Source organism: Onychostoma macrolepis, chromosome 24 (genome assembly GCF_012432095.1).
Source record: "Onychostoma macrolepis isolate SWU-2019 chromosome 24, ASM1243209v1, whole genome shotgun sequence".
Lineage (NCBI taxonomy): Eukaryota > Metazoa > Chordata > Actinopteri > Cypriniformes > Cyprinidae > Onychostoma > Onychostoma macrolepis.
Window position 1 is genome coordinate 17022915 of NC_081178.1, and position 18083 is coordinate 17040997.

General features: G+C 36.4%; 1 protein-coding gene across 2 annotated transcripts; it reads right to left on the bottom strand.

Annotated features, from left to right (window-relative positions):
* Position 1: 1 nt before the first annotated feature.
* ankha (ANKH inorganic pyrophosphate transport regulator a) lies at positions 2-17684 on the bottom strand. 2 transcript variants are annotated; one of them, XM_058765255.1, is made up of 12 exons: positions 17280-17684; positions 9663-9879; positions 9463-9581; positions 9016-9099; positions 6774-6944; positions 6561-6695; positions 6383-6475; positions 5393-5485; positions 3421-3550; positions 3186-3309; positions 2809-2908; positions 2-1042 (listed from the first exon to the last, which is right to left on the bottom strand). In XM_058765255.1, the coding sequence occupies exons 1-12, from the start codon at positions 17373-17375 to the stop codon at positions 917-919; spliced, it is 1488 nt and encodes a 495-aa protein (XP_058621238.1). In that variant the 5' UTR covers positions 17376-17684; the 3' UTR covers positions 2-916. The 2 variants fall into 2 exon arrangements, with proteins under 2 accessions (XP_058621238.1, XP_058621237.1); XM_058765254.1 differs by having other exon boundaries at positions 7-1045; positions 17280-17683.
* Positions 17685-18083: the final 399 nt, after the last annotated feature.

Consider the following 18083-nt stretch of genomic DNA (forward strand, 5'->3'; position numbering starts at 1 on the left):
GTGCTTAGTTTATTTGTATGTGCTGACACGTGAGCTGTCATTCAGTTAAACCACAAGCACCGAGTAACATGAGCACCTAAAGTAAAACCGTACCTAAAAACTGCCAGAACTACATTCCATTTAATAATTTGACAAAACAGATATTGAAAGTGAAACTTTGAAATGAAACATGAAAATGGATTCTATAATGTGGTCCCAGCACAAAATACTGGATCAGATCTGATCAGAAATGATCCGTTCATGCTTTCACAGAAGCTCAAATAGTCTTTTGTAAATATAAGTGATCTTCAGGCCTAAATATTTCCATAGTGACATTTGCAAAGTATACAAAACCTGAATTTGTGCAGTGAATACAAAAATAAATCAACTGACATCCACACTCAAATCTAGTATGTGCCCCAAGTCAGTAAAATAAATTCCTCTTGAGCAAGTTATAATACACTCGAAGTGTAACTATTTATTGTGCGTCTCAAGGCAAAAGAGGAAACAGATGGCATGTCTCAGGGTCAAAGTTCAGATAACAGTTCTATCATTAAAACATCTTTCAAGCCTGTTCTTGATGCTTTCTTTCTGCAAGGATTTGTTTTCTGATTGTAATGGTCCATACAAATGTTCACAGGCTGCAGAACAGGAACTTTGGAAGACATCTGTGTAAATATGCCTTAGTGCAAAAAGTGCAGGAGTGCAGTTGATGTAGACATGCAAATCTGCTCATTATACCCCATACAAGCATCAATCAAGCTAGCAATTCAACTGGGGTAATGGAGAGATTGTAGAAATGTAAAAAAAAAAAAAGTATAATGATAAAGTACTAGTTGCCTCTTGTCATCAAATATCCAAGACATTGTACTGCATTTCATCTGCAAATGAAAGGAAAATGTATCTTCCACCCTTGTTTTTCTTTCCATGCCTTGATTCATTCATCTTCTGTTTCCACCTGCTCATTCTCAGCCTCTTCAGTGACATCTAACGCTGTCCTGGGGGTGACTTCATTCATTGGGGAAGAGTTGTCCTCCACAACCATTTCTGCTTCTGGGGTTTTCTTCTGAAAACAGACAGTGAGACTGATAAATACCACAGAAGAGATACGAAACATAAGGATTTTAAAAGCATGTTTTGATAACACTTTTGATTAGAGAGCACTATTCACTAGTTTAACTTGCTTATTAGCATGAATATTACCAGGATATTAATGCCGTATTCTGCATGACCATGATCACTTAACCCTACCGAAAGCCTTAACACATACAGCTATGGTCAAAATTTTACATAGTTTTCAGAATCTGCAAAAATGTTAATTATTTTACCAAAATAAGAGGGATCATACAAAATGCATGTTATTTTTTATTTAGTACTGACCTGAATAAGGTATTTCACATAACATGTTTACATGTAATAGAAAATAATAGTTATAAAAACTTACCTTGTTCAGAGGTTTACATATGCTTGATTCTTAATACCGTGTAGTTACCTGGATGATCAACAGCTGTTTTTGTTTGTTGGTTTTGTGATAGTTGTTCATGAGTCCTGAACAGTTAAACTGCCCACTGTTCTTCAGTAAAATCCTTCAGCTCCCACAAATTTTTCCAGCATCTTTTGCATATTTGAGCCCTTTCCAACAATGACTGTATAATTTTGAGATCCATCTTTTCTTACTGAGGACAACTGAGGGACTTACATGCAACTATTACAAAAGGTTCAAATACTCTGATGCTTTAGAAGGAAACGCATTGAATTATAAGCCTGAATTTGAACTTGAAGATCAAGGTAAATTGAACTTATTTTGTGTTCTGGGAAACATGTATCTTCTGTAGCTTCTGAAGGGCAGTGCTAAATAAAAAAAAAAAAAACATATTTAGGTAAAATAAGAAAAATGTACACATCTTCATTTTGTTCAAAAGTTTTCACCCCCCAGCATTGTACCTTCTGGAGCACCAGTGACTGTTTGAACCTTTTGTATAATAGCTGCGTATGAATCTCTCAGTTGTCCTCAGTGTGAAAATATGGATCTCAAAATTATACAGTCATTGTTGGAAAGGGTTTAAAATATGCAAAAGATGCTGGAAAACCAAAGATTTTGTGTGACCTGAAGGATTTTTCTGACGAACCGCAGGCAGTTTAACTGTTCAGGACAAACAAAGGACTAACAAGGGAACAACTATCACTAAACAACAAAAAAAAAAAAAAAACACAGCTGTGGATCATTCAGGTAACAACACAGTATTAAGAATCAAGCACATGTAAACTTTTGAATGGGGTATTATTATTTTCTCTTGTGGGCTATATGTAAATGTCGTGACATATCTTATTCAGGTCAGTACTAAATAAAAAATAACAATAGCATTTTGTATGATCCTAACTGTAATTACTACAACAACTACCTTACTATCAATTAGCAGCAAATTAGGAGTTTATTTGAGGGAAAACTTAATAGCGAATGTGTAATCTAAAGTGTTACACCCATTTTAATAATTATTTTAGAATTAAGAGAACAGCACACACAAACATAATGTCAATGGAATTTTTAACTTGAATGTGTAAGGTGTCCGGTGCCATCTGTTTCCAGATACATTAGCTGTACAACAGTCCAAACTGATTTGTTATCATATTACTTTAATTTAATTTAATCAAACACAAACAGTATTAAGTTTACTGCACATATTCTTACATCTATAGAGCCCAATGAATCTGAAGTCTCGCATATCCACAGAAAATAACTTAATTTCACATTGAAAAATAAGGTAGATAGGACACAAGCTGTAATATTTCTACAGAACCATTGACTTCTGCAGTCTGATTGCTCCTCACCTGTTTTCGGTATACGTAACAGGCAGCAACTGCAACCATGGTGGACTCCCCCACAAATCCTGCTAATAAAGACCCCACGCCCAGTGTGGCACCATGCACTCTGCACAAAGACAAACCCCAAAAACCCTTTAAATAACAATTTTCTGAGCTTATTTTAAAAGTTGCTGCAGCAGACTGCATTAGCTGAGGAGCCGAATCCTAAATAATTCACAAAATGCAGACAGAGATTTGAAACGGTTTATTTTTAGACTCACTAAAAATTCAGAGGCAGCATGAGAGCTAATTACTTCACAGATCACATACTGAGCAGAGAAGCACATCCAGAAGATATTTCAATGAGATGCATTTAGCATACAGTATATTCTCTGTATACTAACCCCATGTAAGGCAGCACCAGAAGGCTGGAGATGAGCACAGCGATGCGCAGAACTGAACTAGGTGCCAGCACACAAGTTCTCTTTAACGTCATTAACCAGCCCGTCAGATGAGCTCGAACCATAACTGATAGAAAAACACAGACGCAATACCACATAGATATAATGCACTGTAAATCATATAAAGTCATATGCAGTACAAAGTCAAATAAAAGGTTAAAGAAAAGACTTTTGGTACCAGGCACAGGGAAGAAGGAAAAGACCCGCAGTGGAATAATGCAGAGCTGCGCGAAGGCCATATCCACCCCAATGACATCTACCAGGATTCGCTCAGAAACACGAGGCGTCCAGAATACAATGAAACACATCTGGAAAACACAGGTATGTGCACAAATTACTTAATTTATCAGTTTTGGGTGAAAAGTTTACACCAAATATACATGTATACACTGCCACTGAAAAGTTTGGGGTCAGCAATTTTTTTGAAAGAAATCTCTTATGCTCACCAAGGCTGCATTAATTTATCATTGTAAAAACAGCATTTGAATACATCTTTAAAAATGTCATATTCATGTGATGGCAAAGCTAAATTACTCCAGTTTTAAATCACGTGATCCTTCAGAAATTATTTTAATATGCTGATATGATGCTCAAGTAACAGCACTGTCAATACGGTCACTTCTGACCCATTTAATGCATCCTTGCTGAATAAAAAAAACATTAACCTCAAACTCTGGAACAGTAAAGTGAACCTTATTGTAGTGCCACTACAGAAATAATCACTATATGCATTATGTCTAAGTGTACATTTTGTTTCACTCCTTCATTACTCTTAATCTTAGATGTGCCAGTCAGTTTCGACTATGTCTTTGTTATGAGACTCTTCTCATTCCAGCAAGACTAGATTATGCAATGGTCTCACACTAAGCCTGCTTGACGCCCTGCCTACGGGCATTCCTCTATTCTGGCACAATAGAGTCTGACAAAGGCCTGGCATGCCTGTGTACAGTGAAAGATCCTCCACATCTGACCAAGTTAAAGGCCATGGGCTTGAGTCATGTAATGTGCACTTGGCTTTGACCTTCAGTGCTCACTCATACCACAGTTATAGTCACGAACACTTTTACACCGAAACCCAAATGAATGGACTCTGATGATGGATGTGTGGATGAAAGCTTTTGTCTTTTATGGGAATATCAATTTAAAGATAATCTAGGAATTCCTGAAGACCTGTGCAATTGAAGCAGCAGCATTTTTGTATTTTTCAAAACAAAACAAAACTTTGTGCAATTGCTTTTGATTGTTCCATTGATTCTATGCCAGATTATTTGATGTGTTGTTTTTTCCACTCATTATGAAACAAGAATCAGGAAATCTGCCAAATATCTTCAGGCTGTTTTGAGACATCTCCACTGGTGGCACATCTCCATTCAGAAAAGTGGGTGTGCAAGATCTACCCACATGTTTTTTTTTTCAATTTTATTCAATCCTATAATCCATAATTATACAAAACACACCTACAAATCATGTCATGGAAATCAAAAACAAACAGCAAAAACTGCGACCCGTTAAACCAAGCTATAGTTTGTTTTTCTGAGAATTTTTTGTCTGTTTACAGCATGGATACTTTTTTGTCTGTGATAAAGTAAAACCTTCACCATATGTCTAACATCTGCTTTCCAACAACCCTTGTGGTGTTTTTGGAGACACAAACCACTGGACGTGCATTATAAAAATTGTGACTCATTTTAACCTGTTTTTTATTTATTTATTTATTTTTTCGTCTGCAAGTCGAGGTCAGACCAGGATAAGCAAACAGAAAAAAATGGGTTTATGACCAACGTGGGAACGGAAATCAGTGTTTACTGACTGTATGGCATGTGAAAAATGCACGCTGTTTTCACGTGCAGGCAAAGATCTGTTTTATGTTGGAACTTGAGCAGCTGATCTAAACAGACTCAGCCTTGACATACCAAATGAAACTAAAAACATTATGAAAATATCCTCTGGGTACATGCATGTAAATCAGGTTGATCTTTAAATTTTTTTTTACTGTAGGTGACATTAGATTTTAAGCAGTGACAACTATGCCGTGATACTGCACACCAGTTATTATATATGCAGAATTTCTAACACTTTAAATTTTTTGAAACTCTTTGAACAATTTTTTTTATGCTCATCAAGGCTGCATATAGATTAATAGATCTTACCGTTAAGGAGAGGAGAAAACAGCAAAGGGTGAACCTCTTGATATGTGATTTGGTGACCGTCAGACCACTGGCTAACTTATTAGTAGGGTTATTCTGTTAAAACAAAAGAAGTACAATTACTATTATTTATCCTCCAAATGATACAGGTTACAATAAAAAGCTAAGCCATTATGCTTATGTGGAAAAACATTTTGAAAAGACAAGAAAACATGCTAATCTGGCACCCTCCATCCAAAACAAGAAAGATGTTTTCACACCCACTATACAACTATGTTCATCAACAATGAAAAGCATGTTGTTATCTTTCTTGTCTACCAGAAGAACACTGAGTGCTAGTGACAACAAAAACATCAATTAGAAGTTACGAAACAAGTTTTCCCCAATCTAAATCTTTCACTCAATCTCACCAACACAACCATAAAATTAACACCTAATGCCTCTTAAACCACACAGAATGCTGATACTGGTTACGCATCTAATCAAAAAGAGGCAAAACCTAAACATGTTGAATCAAGCACATGTTAATCTGACTGTTGTAGGTCTTTGAATGGTATAATTACAGGTCTACAGGACGAGGCATTTTATTGTGAAAACTAGTCATCGGGTGTTGACTTAAAAACATTCCAAAGCCTCCAGACAAATCAGACAAATAAAAGTTACTAAGGTCTTATATAACTCTCTTACCAAATAACAAAAGATAATAATATACAGTAAAAAGTTGAATAGGAACTACATTTTTATATTAGTTTGTCAGTGCCGATAGCCTTGTGGGCAGTGCGCCGACATATAGCGTTGTTGCGCTACTGGCGTCCCGAGTTCGAATCCCAGCTTGAGGACCTTTCCCGATCCCGCCCCCCACTCTCTCTCCCAATTCGCTTCATGTCAACTCTAAACTATCCTATCACAATAAAAAGACAAAAAAAAAATTATATTAGTTTTTTATGCCTGTAAAAATGCATTGCGACATTCATAGTCAAAACCACCACCTACTTTATCGAATGCTGGATAGACGGCACGTAGTTCTGTTAACCAGCCGTAGGGCATGTGGCCAACCGGATATGTTGCTGTGAGTACTGCTACCGCCTAGCAAACACACACAATTAAGTTAGAACAGGCTGCTGTGTCTTACTGTTGACTCTAGTACACATTAGCACCCATCAGTACTCACTTCGGTTGATTCAGCGCTGCCTTTGAGGTCCCGAGAGACAAACAGATTGACAATGGGCCTGCTGATGCGCTGAGTGGCCAAAATGAGGGCAAGCGGCCACCAGAAACTTAGCATCTTCCTTATGGTGGTGTCGCCCTGGAAGTGAACAAAAGTACTCTGAATACAGGATGCAACTTTCTGAATATTCTACAAAAGTCTTCTTGATGAACATACCCCCTGTTCGATGCTACTTGATTCAGGAATATTGTCATGGACGTTACAGTAGTAGCCCAGTCCTACGATAGTGAACCGTACCAGAGCTCCCATGTACAGAGAGAGAATGGGAATGAGAAGAGGCTCTAAACATTCCAGGTTACTCTGGAGAAGAATCGCCACAAATATTATCTGCAGGCAAACAGAAGAGTCAAGAATCAATTAAATATTGGGCAAGCGTAAGTACATGTTTAAACACAAAACAAACCTGCACAAATATGTATGCATTCAACAAAAAAAAAAAAAAAAAAGAGATACGCTGTAGCTTCTACATGCTATGCAAATCTGCAATGCAAAATGAGTGCTCAAAATAGCCCTTTGACAGGTGGCACAAAATAAAAAACTGCCAGATTTGCATATACATGATGTGCCAAAAACTGTATGAGCCTAGATGTTAAACTATTTAATTTTAGTTTAATTAAATCATGTTAGTTTAATAATATTTTAAATACTGATAATCTTTATCTTAATATTTTAAGCTACATTACACTACATGAAAATGTTTAAATGTCATGTGTTTTACAGTCGTGTTGTGCTTATTGAGATGATGTATAACTGCATTTTCTTCTTATATTATTATAATAAAAACTTATTTAAAAAAAAAAATTATATTTAAATTTTTACTTATTTATACTACCATTCAAAAGTTTGGTCAGTGCATTTTTGTTTAGAAAATAATACTTTTATTCAGCAAGACTGCATTAAATTGTGAATCAAACAATCAAAAGTGACAGTAAAGACATTCAAAATCTTACAAAAGTATTATATTTTCAATAAATGCTGCTCTTTAGAATATTCTATTCATTGAAGAATACTGAAAAAAAATTATTAAAAAGTTTCCACAAAAAAATTTAAGCAGCACAACTTTTTTCAAAATTGATAATAATGTTTCTTGAGCACCAAATCAGCATATTAAAATGATTTCCGAAGAATCATAGATCAAGTAATGGATGCTAAAAAATTAGCTTTGCCATCACAGGAATAAATTACATTTTAAAATATATTCAAATAGAAAACAGTTATTTTTAATTGCAATATTTTACACAGTATTAGAGATTTTACAATATCAAATGAATAAAAAATTGAGGCCTGTTGCACGAAGCCAGTTTCATTTTTCACCCAGATACGTTTGTGTTTAGTTTTAACAAACTCTGAGTTTTTACAGGCTCAAGAAGTTGGGTTGGTTCTGAGCAGGTTTCATCGCTTTGGTAACTTACACTGCAGCATAACCTGCTCCGGAGCAGGTTTTATTCTGGGCAAACCCAAACTGGACCAATCAGCTGTGAGCAAAGTGACATTTATCTGATGTAATAAAGCCACTCCCTGTATCTTTCACTTCACATTAAAGCAGTTTACAGTGAACTTAAGACAAAATCAGCCCTCTTTTGCTGTTAATTATTAATTCTACTTATATTTCATGAATAATAATTATTTATATTAACTGATAATTAACTATAAACATATAAATAGCTTTAATATATAAAAGCTTTTAAAACGACTAGGCCTAAACTTAATGTGATTTCTTTTGAGCTCTTTGTGAAACTATACAAATGATTAAATTCAGTTGATTCATTTGAACTCACAAACTCTGGATCAAACCCTGAGTTGACAAAGAATGTTTATATCGAGCGCTGTGAGCCTGCTGAACCTGATCTAAACCAGCCTGGATTTGTTTGGTTTTGTTAAATCTAAACCTACTCTGAAACATTCATGCAACAGCCATTGTTAAGCATTAGACATTTTCAGAAATCATACCGACCTCAAAGTTTTGAACACTAGTGTGTATACCATTTGCCATTTTACATTGTTTTGATACTATTGTTTATTTTAGTCACATCTTTGTGGGCTATAAATAAGGCAAATAAGGCAATTTGTTAGAAATAAGGCAATTTGCCCATTCAAGGTCAAAGACAATGACAATGCAGGGAAGCAGTCATTTTCCTTTACTTGTTATATTAAATTTAATCAGAAGGCCGACTAAACATCAAGAAAGACACAACTAAGAATATTTCATAAACTCTGCTCAGTTGTAACATCACTTTATCTCCCGCTTCCTGCTTTTTCTCTGCCTCTTTGCTGATAACAGACTTAACAAATGCCTATCATTTGAATATCAGATAAAAATCTAACATATAAAATGCACTTTTTTACAATCATGGGGAGATGACAGGAACTTAGCATACAACAGTTTATAGAGGGCTACCTGTGCAACAACATCAGAGATAGAGGCAGATCCCACTAGGAGGCTGTACTTGTGCTTGAGGAGGATGCCAGCATGAATCCACGCCTTTGGAGCAAAATTAAATCAGTGCATATGAAAAAAGTATGTACCATTCAACTTTGACTATTTCTGCAGTATGCAGGTGAATTGTCGGCATGCATGGAATACCACATGAAAACTATAGCATAATTGCCAACATTTGCAGTATATAGAATATAGTGATCAAAATTCTGAATACCACAATGCAATGCACTCAGTGTGATCCTCCATTTGCAATAACAAAATGTAATTAACTGCAATTATTACATCTCTTGTTTGACTCTTGTGTTTACATACTCTTTACTACTTCACATGACTATGCCAATATTCTAATCCAAAAGATGATCTTGAATCTCCTGTTAAAAGTTATATTATGACGTTCATACTCACCATTGCATCTAATAATGGAAATACTGCGAGGTACAGGAATGCCCTTCTTGTCTTGCCTCCTACTGACTCATCCACATGGTGGAGCTTATTTATGATGTAATAGCCCAGATCTGTGTAAGCTGGGGAAATGTGACAGTTTTTAATAAAAGATTTCATCGAAGAACACTAAATTAGAAATTGTATTGACAAGACTTACACACCTATTAGGATGTGGAGGATGATGGCAATGACCCCAGCCACAACCATACAGAGGACTGCCTTGGTTCTCTCCTTCTTACTGTTGACAAACACGAGTCCCACATTTTTGAAGTCGCTCATGGGTCCAGTAAAGAACTTCATAAGCGAGTATGCAAGACCATAGCTGGCCAACATCTCAACCTTGTCCTCTTTCACAGAAGCAATGCCCCTGTTTAGAGCCTGAAACAGATATAAGAAAGAGAAAGGGCCTGTTTCATTGCTGTGTGTGTGTGTATATATTTTATAATACACACACACACACTATATTACCAAAAGTATTGGGTCACCCCCTTCTAATGAACAGATTTGACTACTTTAGTAATTTCCATGAGTACAAATCTTAATGTTTAAGCATATAATGATATTCTAGGGAATTGTGTGCTTCTAATTTTAAAGCAACAGTTTGGACAGGACCCTTTTCTATTCTAACATGGCAATGCCTCTGTGTATAAGGCAAGGTTAAAAAAGAAATGACTGATTTAGTCGGTGTGGAAGAACTTGACTGGTCTGCAGAGTTGTCTAATCCAAGCTGAACACGTCTGGTGTGACTTTAAATGCAGATCTTGAGCCAAAAACTCTTTACCAAACACCAATGACTTGTACATATGGGTACAGTCATTTTAGACACTTCCAAAACTGTTGCAACAGAGATGGAAATACAATTTTTAAATACATGAATTATGTTTCCATCTTTGTTGCCACAGTTTTGGAAGTGCCTTTTTCTGTTCTAAAGAAAGGGGTGTCCCAATATGTTTGTCCATATAGTGTATGTACAAGTCATTGGTGTTTGGTAAAGAGTTTTTGGCTCAAGATTTAAAGTCACGCCAGAGGTGTTCAGCTTGGATTAGGACTTAGCTTTCTGCAGACCAGTCAAGTTCTTCCACACTGACTAAATCAATCATTTCTTTTTGAACCTTACTAGAAACCTGAATAGAAAAGGGTCCTGTCCAAACTGCTGCTTTAAAATTAGTAGCACACAATTCCACAGAATGTCATTATATGCTTAAAAATTAAGATTTGTACTCATGGAAATTACTAAAGTAGTCAAACCTGTTCATTAGAAGGGGGTGACCCAATACTTTTGGCAATATAGTGTATATGCATGGCTCAAAAAATTTAAGGGAACACCTAATGATCTCAGTATAACACCAGGCAATTAAACAGGGATAGGAAGCAGAAGTGATTGTGAATCATCTTCTTTCGTGCAAATGAAAGTGACAACACCTGCACTAGAGAGGCAACAGAAAGACAACATGGTTTTGCAGGTGGTAGCCACAGACAATTACCCACTCCTTATCCTTCCTGACTGATTTGTCACTAGTTTTGTGTTTTGTTAGGGTCTTTGCGACTACTTGTAGCATAAGGCAGTGGCTGCAACCAGTGGAGTAGCAAATCAGTCCTGGGCCCATATGCCAAAAAAATAAAAATAAAATAAAAACCTGTTTGGCCCCCCCAAACATTATAGGTTAAAGTGGGCTCCAATTCAGTTAACTTAAGTTAGCTTATTGTGGTCTTTTCTGAGGTAAATAACATTACGAGGCTATTCCCAGTAGGGTTGCAACTAACGATTATTTTAATAAATCGATTAATCTGTCGATTATTTTTTCGATTAATCGATGAATCGGATTTTTAAAAAAGAAGAAAAAAAAAGAAAAGCATTCATTTACAACCCTTTATTCAAAAACAGAACTAAAATCTTTAGAAAGTGCACAAACATGTTGCTCCTTGAACATCCCTGAGCTGTTATAATAATAATAAAATAAAAATGGACTAACACAAAAAACATACACATGTATGCTTTACATCTGCCAAATATATAGACTTTTTTAAATAAAGTGCCACCTGAGCTGCCAGAACAATAAATAATTTATAAAAAATAAAGAACAATACAAATCAGAAAATTTAACAGGATTTGTTTGAATGTCAGAACTTGTTCGCTACACTACACTGCAGACGCACACACTCGCAGATGCACACACTCGCAGACGCATACACTTTTGCAAACGCACACACTCACAAACTCTCACACACACACACACGCACACACTCTCTCTCTCTCTCTCAAGTTCACTTGAAGCTTATTCATTAAATTATTACCATCATTGTAGTAAGTGCAAGGTTAATTTATACACCACATTTAAACACAGCTTAAGATGACCAAGTGCTATAAAAGAACTTTAAAATTAAATTAAAAAGTACAACACGCACAAATATATTTGTCAATAATAACCTATATGGGACAAAGCACAGAATAAACACTGCAAAAAATGCTTTTCTGACTTTTTTCAGTTTTGTCCTGTTTTCAGTCTAAATATCTAAAAAAAATCTTAAATCAAGATACATTTACTAGCCACATGAAATAGCATAAGAAATTATGTCTTGTTTTCTGAAAAAACACCTCAAAATTAAGTGATTGTTTGCTTAAAACAAGCAAAATTATCTGCCAATGGGGTAAGAAAAATAATCTTAATGAGATATAATCTCAAACAGAAGTTTTAAGCATCACTTAATTTTCTCATGCCATTTTTCTTGTCTAGTAATCTTGATTTAAGATTTTTTAGATATTTGGACTGGAAACGAGACAAAATTACTAAGTAAGAAAAGCTTTTATTGCAGTGTAGCTATACATGACAACAGATTGAAAAATGAATGGTCCAAAAAAGGCGAGTGAATAAAAACGTGTCTTTAGTCTTGCAATGCAATTGCGTTGCGAAAAAGCGGAGATCTGTCTCCAGGCTGTGCGCGGCGCATCCATCTGAACGGAGGCGGGGTGAAGGGAGGTTTCGCTGAGAGCTTGATGATCCAATGGCGTTATGAAGTTTTACTGACAAGCTCTTTTTAATGCTTATCATTGGTTAACTATTTTTTAAAACCCTCTGATTTAAAATAATAATAACTCAAGTTTGGATAATTTTTCACAGCACCTGACTGGGCTAGGGTATGGCAACTGCCATACTCTGCCATACGGAAACGCCGCCCCTGCGTCCCATGCCATGCCATGTCGCTTTTGCATATTTTACAGTTAACACACTTTTTCTGTTTATTTAGTGTGAAATGCTCCCACACCTTGGATGACTTGGGTCGCACGGATTTCTCTGCCTCCGCCATGTATCTTTCCTCTACCTCCGTTCGTTTTTTAAAATTTTTGCTCCGCCCTGTCTATGAGGCGCCGAACTCTGCTAGCATCAGTGCGCGAGAGAGACCGAGTGTGTTCACTCCGCTCCACGCTCAACTAAAGTTTTTTTTTTGTTTAATTATCAAACGTCTCCGCGTCGCGCGACACAACGAATCGATTATGAAATTCGTTGCCAACTCTTTTAGTAATAGATTTTTATCGATTTAATCGATTCGTTGTTGCAGCCCTAATTCACAGGCTGTTTTTATTTATAGTATAAATGCCTGGAAATAATTTGTTCATAGTCCATTTATTATACTTTTAATACTTTAATTACTTTTAATATAAAACAAAATCTTAGCCTTTAAATTCAATATTATCACAAAATACAAACAAATAATGTGTTTTTACGCTCTTTAATGTGCAAGAGATCACTGTATTCGCCTCAGTTCAAGCAGTGAGTCAATCATCTTTTCCTCTTTTCTACTAGTTACAGCACAAAACAAACATGAATGAATATCAGGGGTGTTGAAAAAAATCTGAACAATTTAATCAAATGAATGTCTCATGTAATCAATCAAGGTTTCGAAAAACATCAGTATTAGCTTGTGAATCGCCATAACAGTCGTAACACTCATAACAGAACATTTACCTCAGAAAAGCCAACAATGTAACTTTGCCAACATTGCTATTCATAAATCAGTTACCTGAGTTGAAGATTACTTCAACTTTTGAAAATTTTTATTGCTGTTTATCATGTTGAATACATGTGAATAACGAAAGGCACATACTTTTTTTTTTTTTTTGCGGTGTAGAATTTTAACAGTTTATTCATGCAATATAACATTGCTTTCTTCTCGTAAAATATTAAAGGGGTCATCGGATGCAAAATTCCCTTTTACATGTAGTTTGAACATAAATGTGTGTTGGCAGTGTGTGTACACAACCACCCTATAATGATAAATTCACCCAGTGTTTTTATTTCCACAAAAAACATAATCCTTTCTCAGATCAAGCCATTCTCAGATTCCTGGCTGTGTGACATCACACAGACCCAGGCCGCCCCCACGACTGTTGATAGACACTGGTGTTTTAGAGACCCGCCCTGAGTGAGCTGTCATCAGTCCGCCATTGTTTCGACATCGGAGCAGGTGTAGACAAGAATGGCTCCTAAGCGACTGAGGTGTTTTGTTGTTGGATGTAATATTTAACATAGCAATCGTCACTCCTGACATCTGAGTGGATGGAGGAAGTGGAAGACGCAGTGGATTACCTTTATTTTTGAAGGGAATGTGCCCCCTCCCCATCTACCTAAATGCTAAAGTGTACAGTTTCAGAGAACTGCTCAGAGCTCATTAGCATTTAAAGGCACATACACTGAACAGAGCTGTTTTTGACAAGGTACAACAGATGTTGTTTTACACTACCATTGAGAAATTTTAATCAAAGTATGGTATAGACTTTTCATTAAGACCCTAAATAATCAACTATATCAACTTGTGGAAAACGGACATTCGATGATCCCTTTAAAACATTTATTCTCGTAAAATATTAGGACTTCAATCTCATAATTATAGATTTATTATTACTATTATTATTATTTTTTTAACATGGCACTAAAACGCCACTGTATTTACTAAACTACTGCATGCAAATACAATCTTGGCACAGTGGCCCAAAAATGTAGTAAGTAAAAAAAAAAATATATATATATATATATATATATATATATATAATAATAATAATAATAATAAAAAAAATACAGCTCACTCATTTTGATTGCATTTTCTGGGCCTTTCTAAGAACCCTTTTTATTCTCTTTTTCTTTCAGCACCCTTTTAATTCTCTTTTTTTCATTTTATTTCTCTTCGGTTACCGTGGCTTCAGTGGAGTGCTCATTTTCAAAACTTAAGCTAATAAAATTAGTTTGAAGGACATTGTGAATCTAGGGGAAAATTAGGGAATATTTTTCTTTCAGCAAATTCATGCACAATGTCCTTGGTGTTTAATTTAAGGCTTTGTGTATTCTCAAATGGAAAGAATGGCTAGTTTCAATGGTCAAACAAATTTTATTAGCTTCAGTTTTGAAAATGAGCACTCCACTGAAGCCACAGTAAGAGAAGAGAATTAAAACGAAAAAAAAAAAAAAAGAGAATTAAAAGGGTGCTGATGTCGCTGAAGCTAGATTTGATGCAGTCTTTTCAAATAGCTAGCTAGCTACCAACCTCACAGTTTTTTTTTTTAAACAATTATTTTATTTGTCCGTGGCGATGAAGAAGTAACAGAAGGAGCATAGCCAGAGCCCTTTAAAATGACCTCCAGCAGGGTACTTGTGTGCTTGTTTTTGACCAAACTGTCAGAATTTAATCCTCAGAGCCACTGTCAGATCTTACGTGGCCTCATAAGGCCAGAGTGTGTAGGCAGCTCCTTGATGACAAAGGCATTGACTGACCCTCACGTTCCCCAGACCTGAGAACCTCTGGGATATTATGTATTAGAGCATCGAAATCCACTAATTAGCACCACAGACTGTCCAAGAGCTTAGTGAAGCCCTGATCCATGTCTGGCAGGAGATCCTGCAGGAAACAATCCATGTCATCAGGAGCATGGCCAGACATTCTCAGGAGTGCATACAGACACATGGGGACCATAAACGCTAACAAAAACTCAACTTGTATAGACTATATTGACAACTCTAGTTTCTTTCCAGTTTTATCTGTGTAGCTGCCTATAGCAGACCAAGAACAAGAGAACCAAAGAGACAATGAGCGCTGCTAAAAATACACTCACTCACACATTAGTTACATAAGACTAATCCTTATCCCGTCTAACTCCTCGCTCAAACGCGCACACACACACACACTTAATAAGACTGTCACTTTCCTTACACAAAACGACACAAACCTAGACACGTTAAACTTCAATGTGTACCACAGACCCAAAGAGCAAAAACAAAACATTGCCTGAAACTACTGTATTTATCAAACCCAACTTGGTTGAGCTTTGTACCCAAATGAACTTGATGAACCTTCCTCTGATTACTAACCATTCAGTGCATATCTGAGGTATGTCCTGATAGCATAAAAATATCCTATAATACTGAAAGCCCGGGTCATCCTTACAAATTTAAGAGATTATCTTCACAGTGAAACTTTCAGTTAAATATGGTCCACTGTGAATTATTTTATGACGAGTGTAAAAGCATCTAGTTGTGGCATACATATTCAAACAACAAAGACATAACAGAGCTCCTAACATTCCTTTCCACATGTTTCCCTGTTGGTTTGACAGCAGTGACACTTCACAAGGACAGTTTGTGCCATTTATGGAACTGACAATAGGTTCAAAAAAGATGTTATCACATGGTTAAATGTGGTGTGAAAAGTATAAAGATTACACATAATGTATGTACATCTATGCATGTAGAATTTCTGTGCACTGTGTTTTTGTTACTATCTGTTTTTTTTTCCTTTGGAATTAATGCATGTAAAAAACACTCATCTTAAAGATAAAGCTAGGTCTTGACCCCATATTTCACTTAGGAAATCTACTGTAACTGGTTTTTATTCTAGGCAGATGTGTTTGGAAATTTCCTCTGACTCGATAACCAGTTCATAACCTGTAATTTAGACTTTGTTTTACTTTAAGAAAGAGTGGCAGTCTTGGCAGCATGTTATGCAAGGGGAATACTCATACACTCAAACCCATTGCATTTTGGGAAATTCAATCAATAATTAAAAGCAATTTGCTCATCCATGCAGTAGACACCAGAGATAGAACATAGATTTATTTGCAGCGATGCCTGACATAAGGCATCTAGAAAACAAGTTCTCAGAATTTGCCTGACACTTCAAAGCAATTTACCAGGGCTAGTTGTCACACTTTTAAACAAGAACATATTTCTCAGGTTAGGTTTCTTAAATCAATGCAGATACACACCTTACAATCTGAATCTGCAAAAACACCAAACTATTGAACATTTCCACTATTAGTGTCGGGGAAAAGACCAATATGCTTGAAGCCCATTGCGTTCTGTGGAATTCTAGATTGTCACAATGTAACTTGCCGTTAAACTTATTGTAAGCTTTTCAGCAAAATTATGAAGGACAAAACTATTCACAAAATAATACAAATGTAGAAGGTAACACACAAAAACACCAAGCCATAAACCAAAACAGGTCAACTTTTAAAATCTACCATTTCCTTGCTCAAGGGAACAAGGGCACGGCACGGATCAACGCTAGCAAGATGCGAACCTAAAACCTTTAGATTACCAGCTCACCACTACGCCACGCCACCCTAAGATTAATGATCAATACTAACCCAACATTACTGGACTCAACATTCATGCAGCTAAACAAGTGCAACGAGTATATTTACAAACATTTCACAGATGTCCGTTCCGTAAAAAGCGGTTGCATGCCAAAATCGCAGAGTTCACAGGTTCAAAGGCATCATATCTCACCTGTTCTCCGAAGTCGATGGCTATATTTGTAATGGCTAGCGGCAGCAGAAAGCGAATGAGAGGCCAGTACGCACTGCGTGATAGACAGTCCATCATGACAAATTATGACAATAATATTTAAGGCATTCGTCCGTGAAGAGTCGCTTTATGGTTTGCGGCTTCCAGCTGCCTGAAGTGAAACTGGAAAAACTGGAGACATTGTCATTCCCAGCGCTTCCGATGAGAAGGTCATCCAAACATTTCGCATTATATCATCATGTCATTCACCCGCGAATTAAATCTCACTGCCACGAAGTGCTGATGCAGGAAACCGCTGAAAATTAGCATTTTGGTGTCTGAAAGGCTGAAGTGCTGTCGGCTGTGTTTGCTCGCGCGCGTGTGTGTTATTTATACTCGTGCAGAACACACGTGGGGCGTCACAACACCAAGCCCTTCTCCAGCTGTTCGCGTCAGTCTGCTGGAGAGGTGCAAACAATGGAAAGCATTGATTTATTGTTTCTTATGGAACATTATTTCGTCTCTGTCTTGGAAAAAAATGCTATTTGAATTAGATGTCAACGGAAATGTTTTAATAAGTTACAGTGGAAAGTTATGTGTATATTATTTTTAATCTCTGCTGCCCTCTACTGGATGTTATGTGGAGAGACAGGCCGGGGCAACTCACAGACGACTATAAATCAACCTGCCATTAGGTTGATGATACACTGGGCAACTTTTTGAGCAATGTTTCTGGGCGACTTTGGGAAATGTTGCCGTCAACAGGTAACCAGGTAAAATAGGCTATCCAGATAGAAATGTGTTACC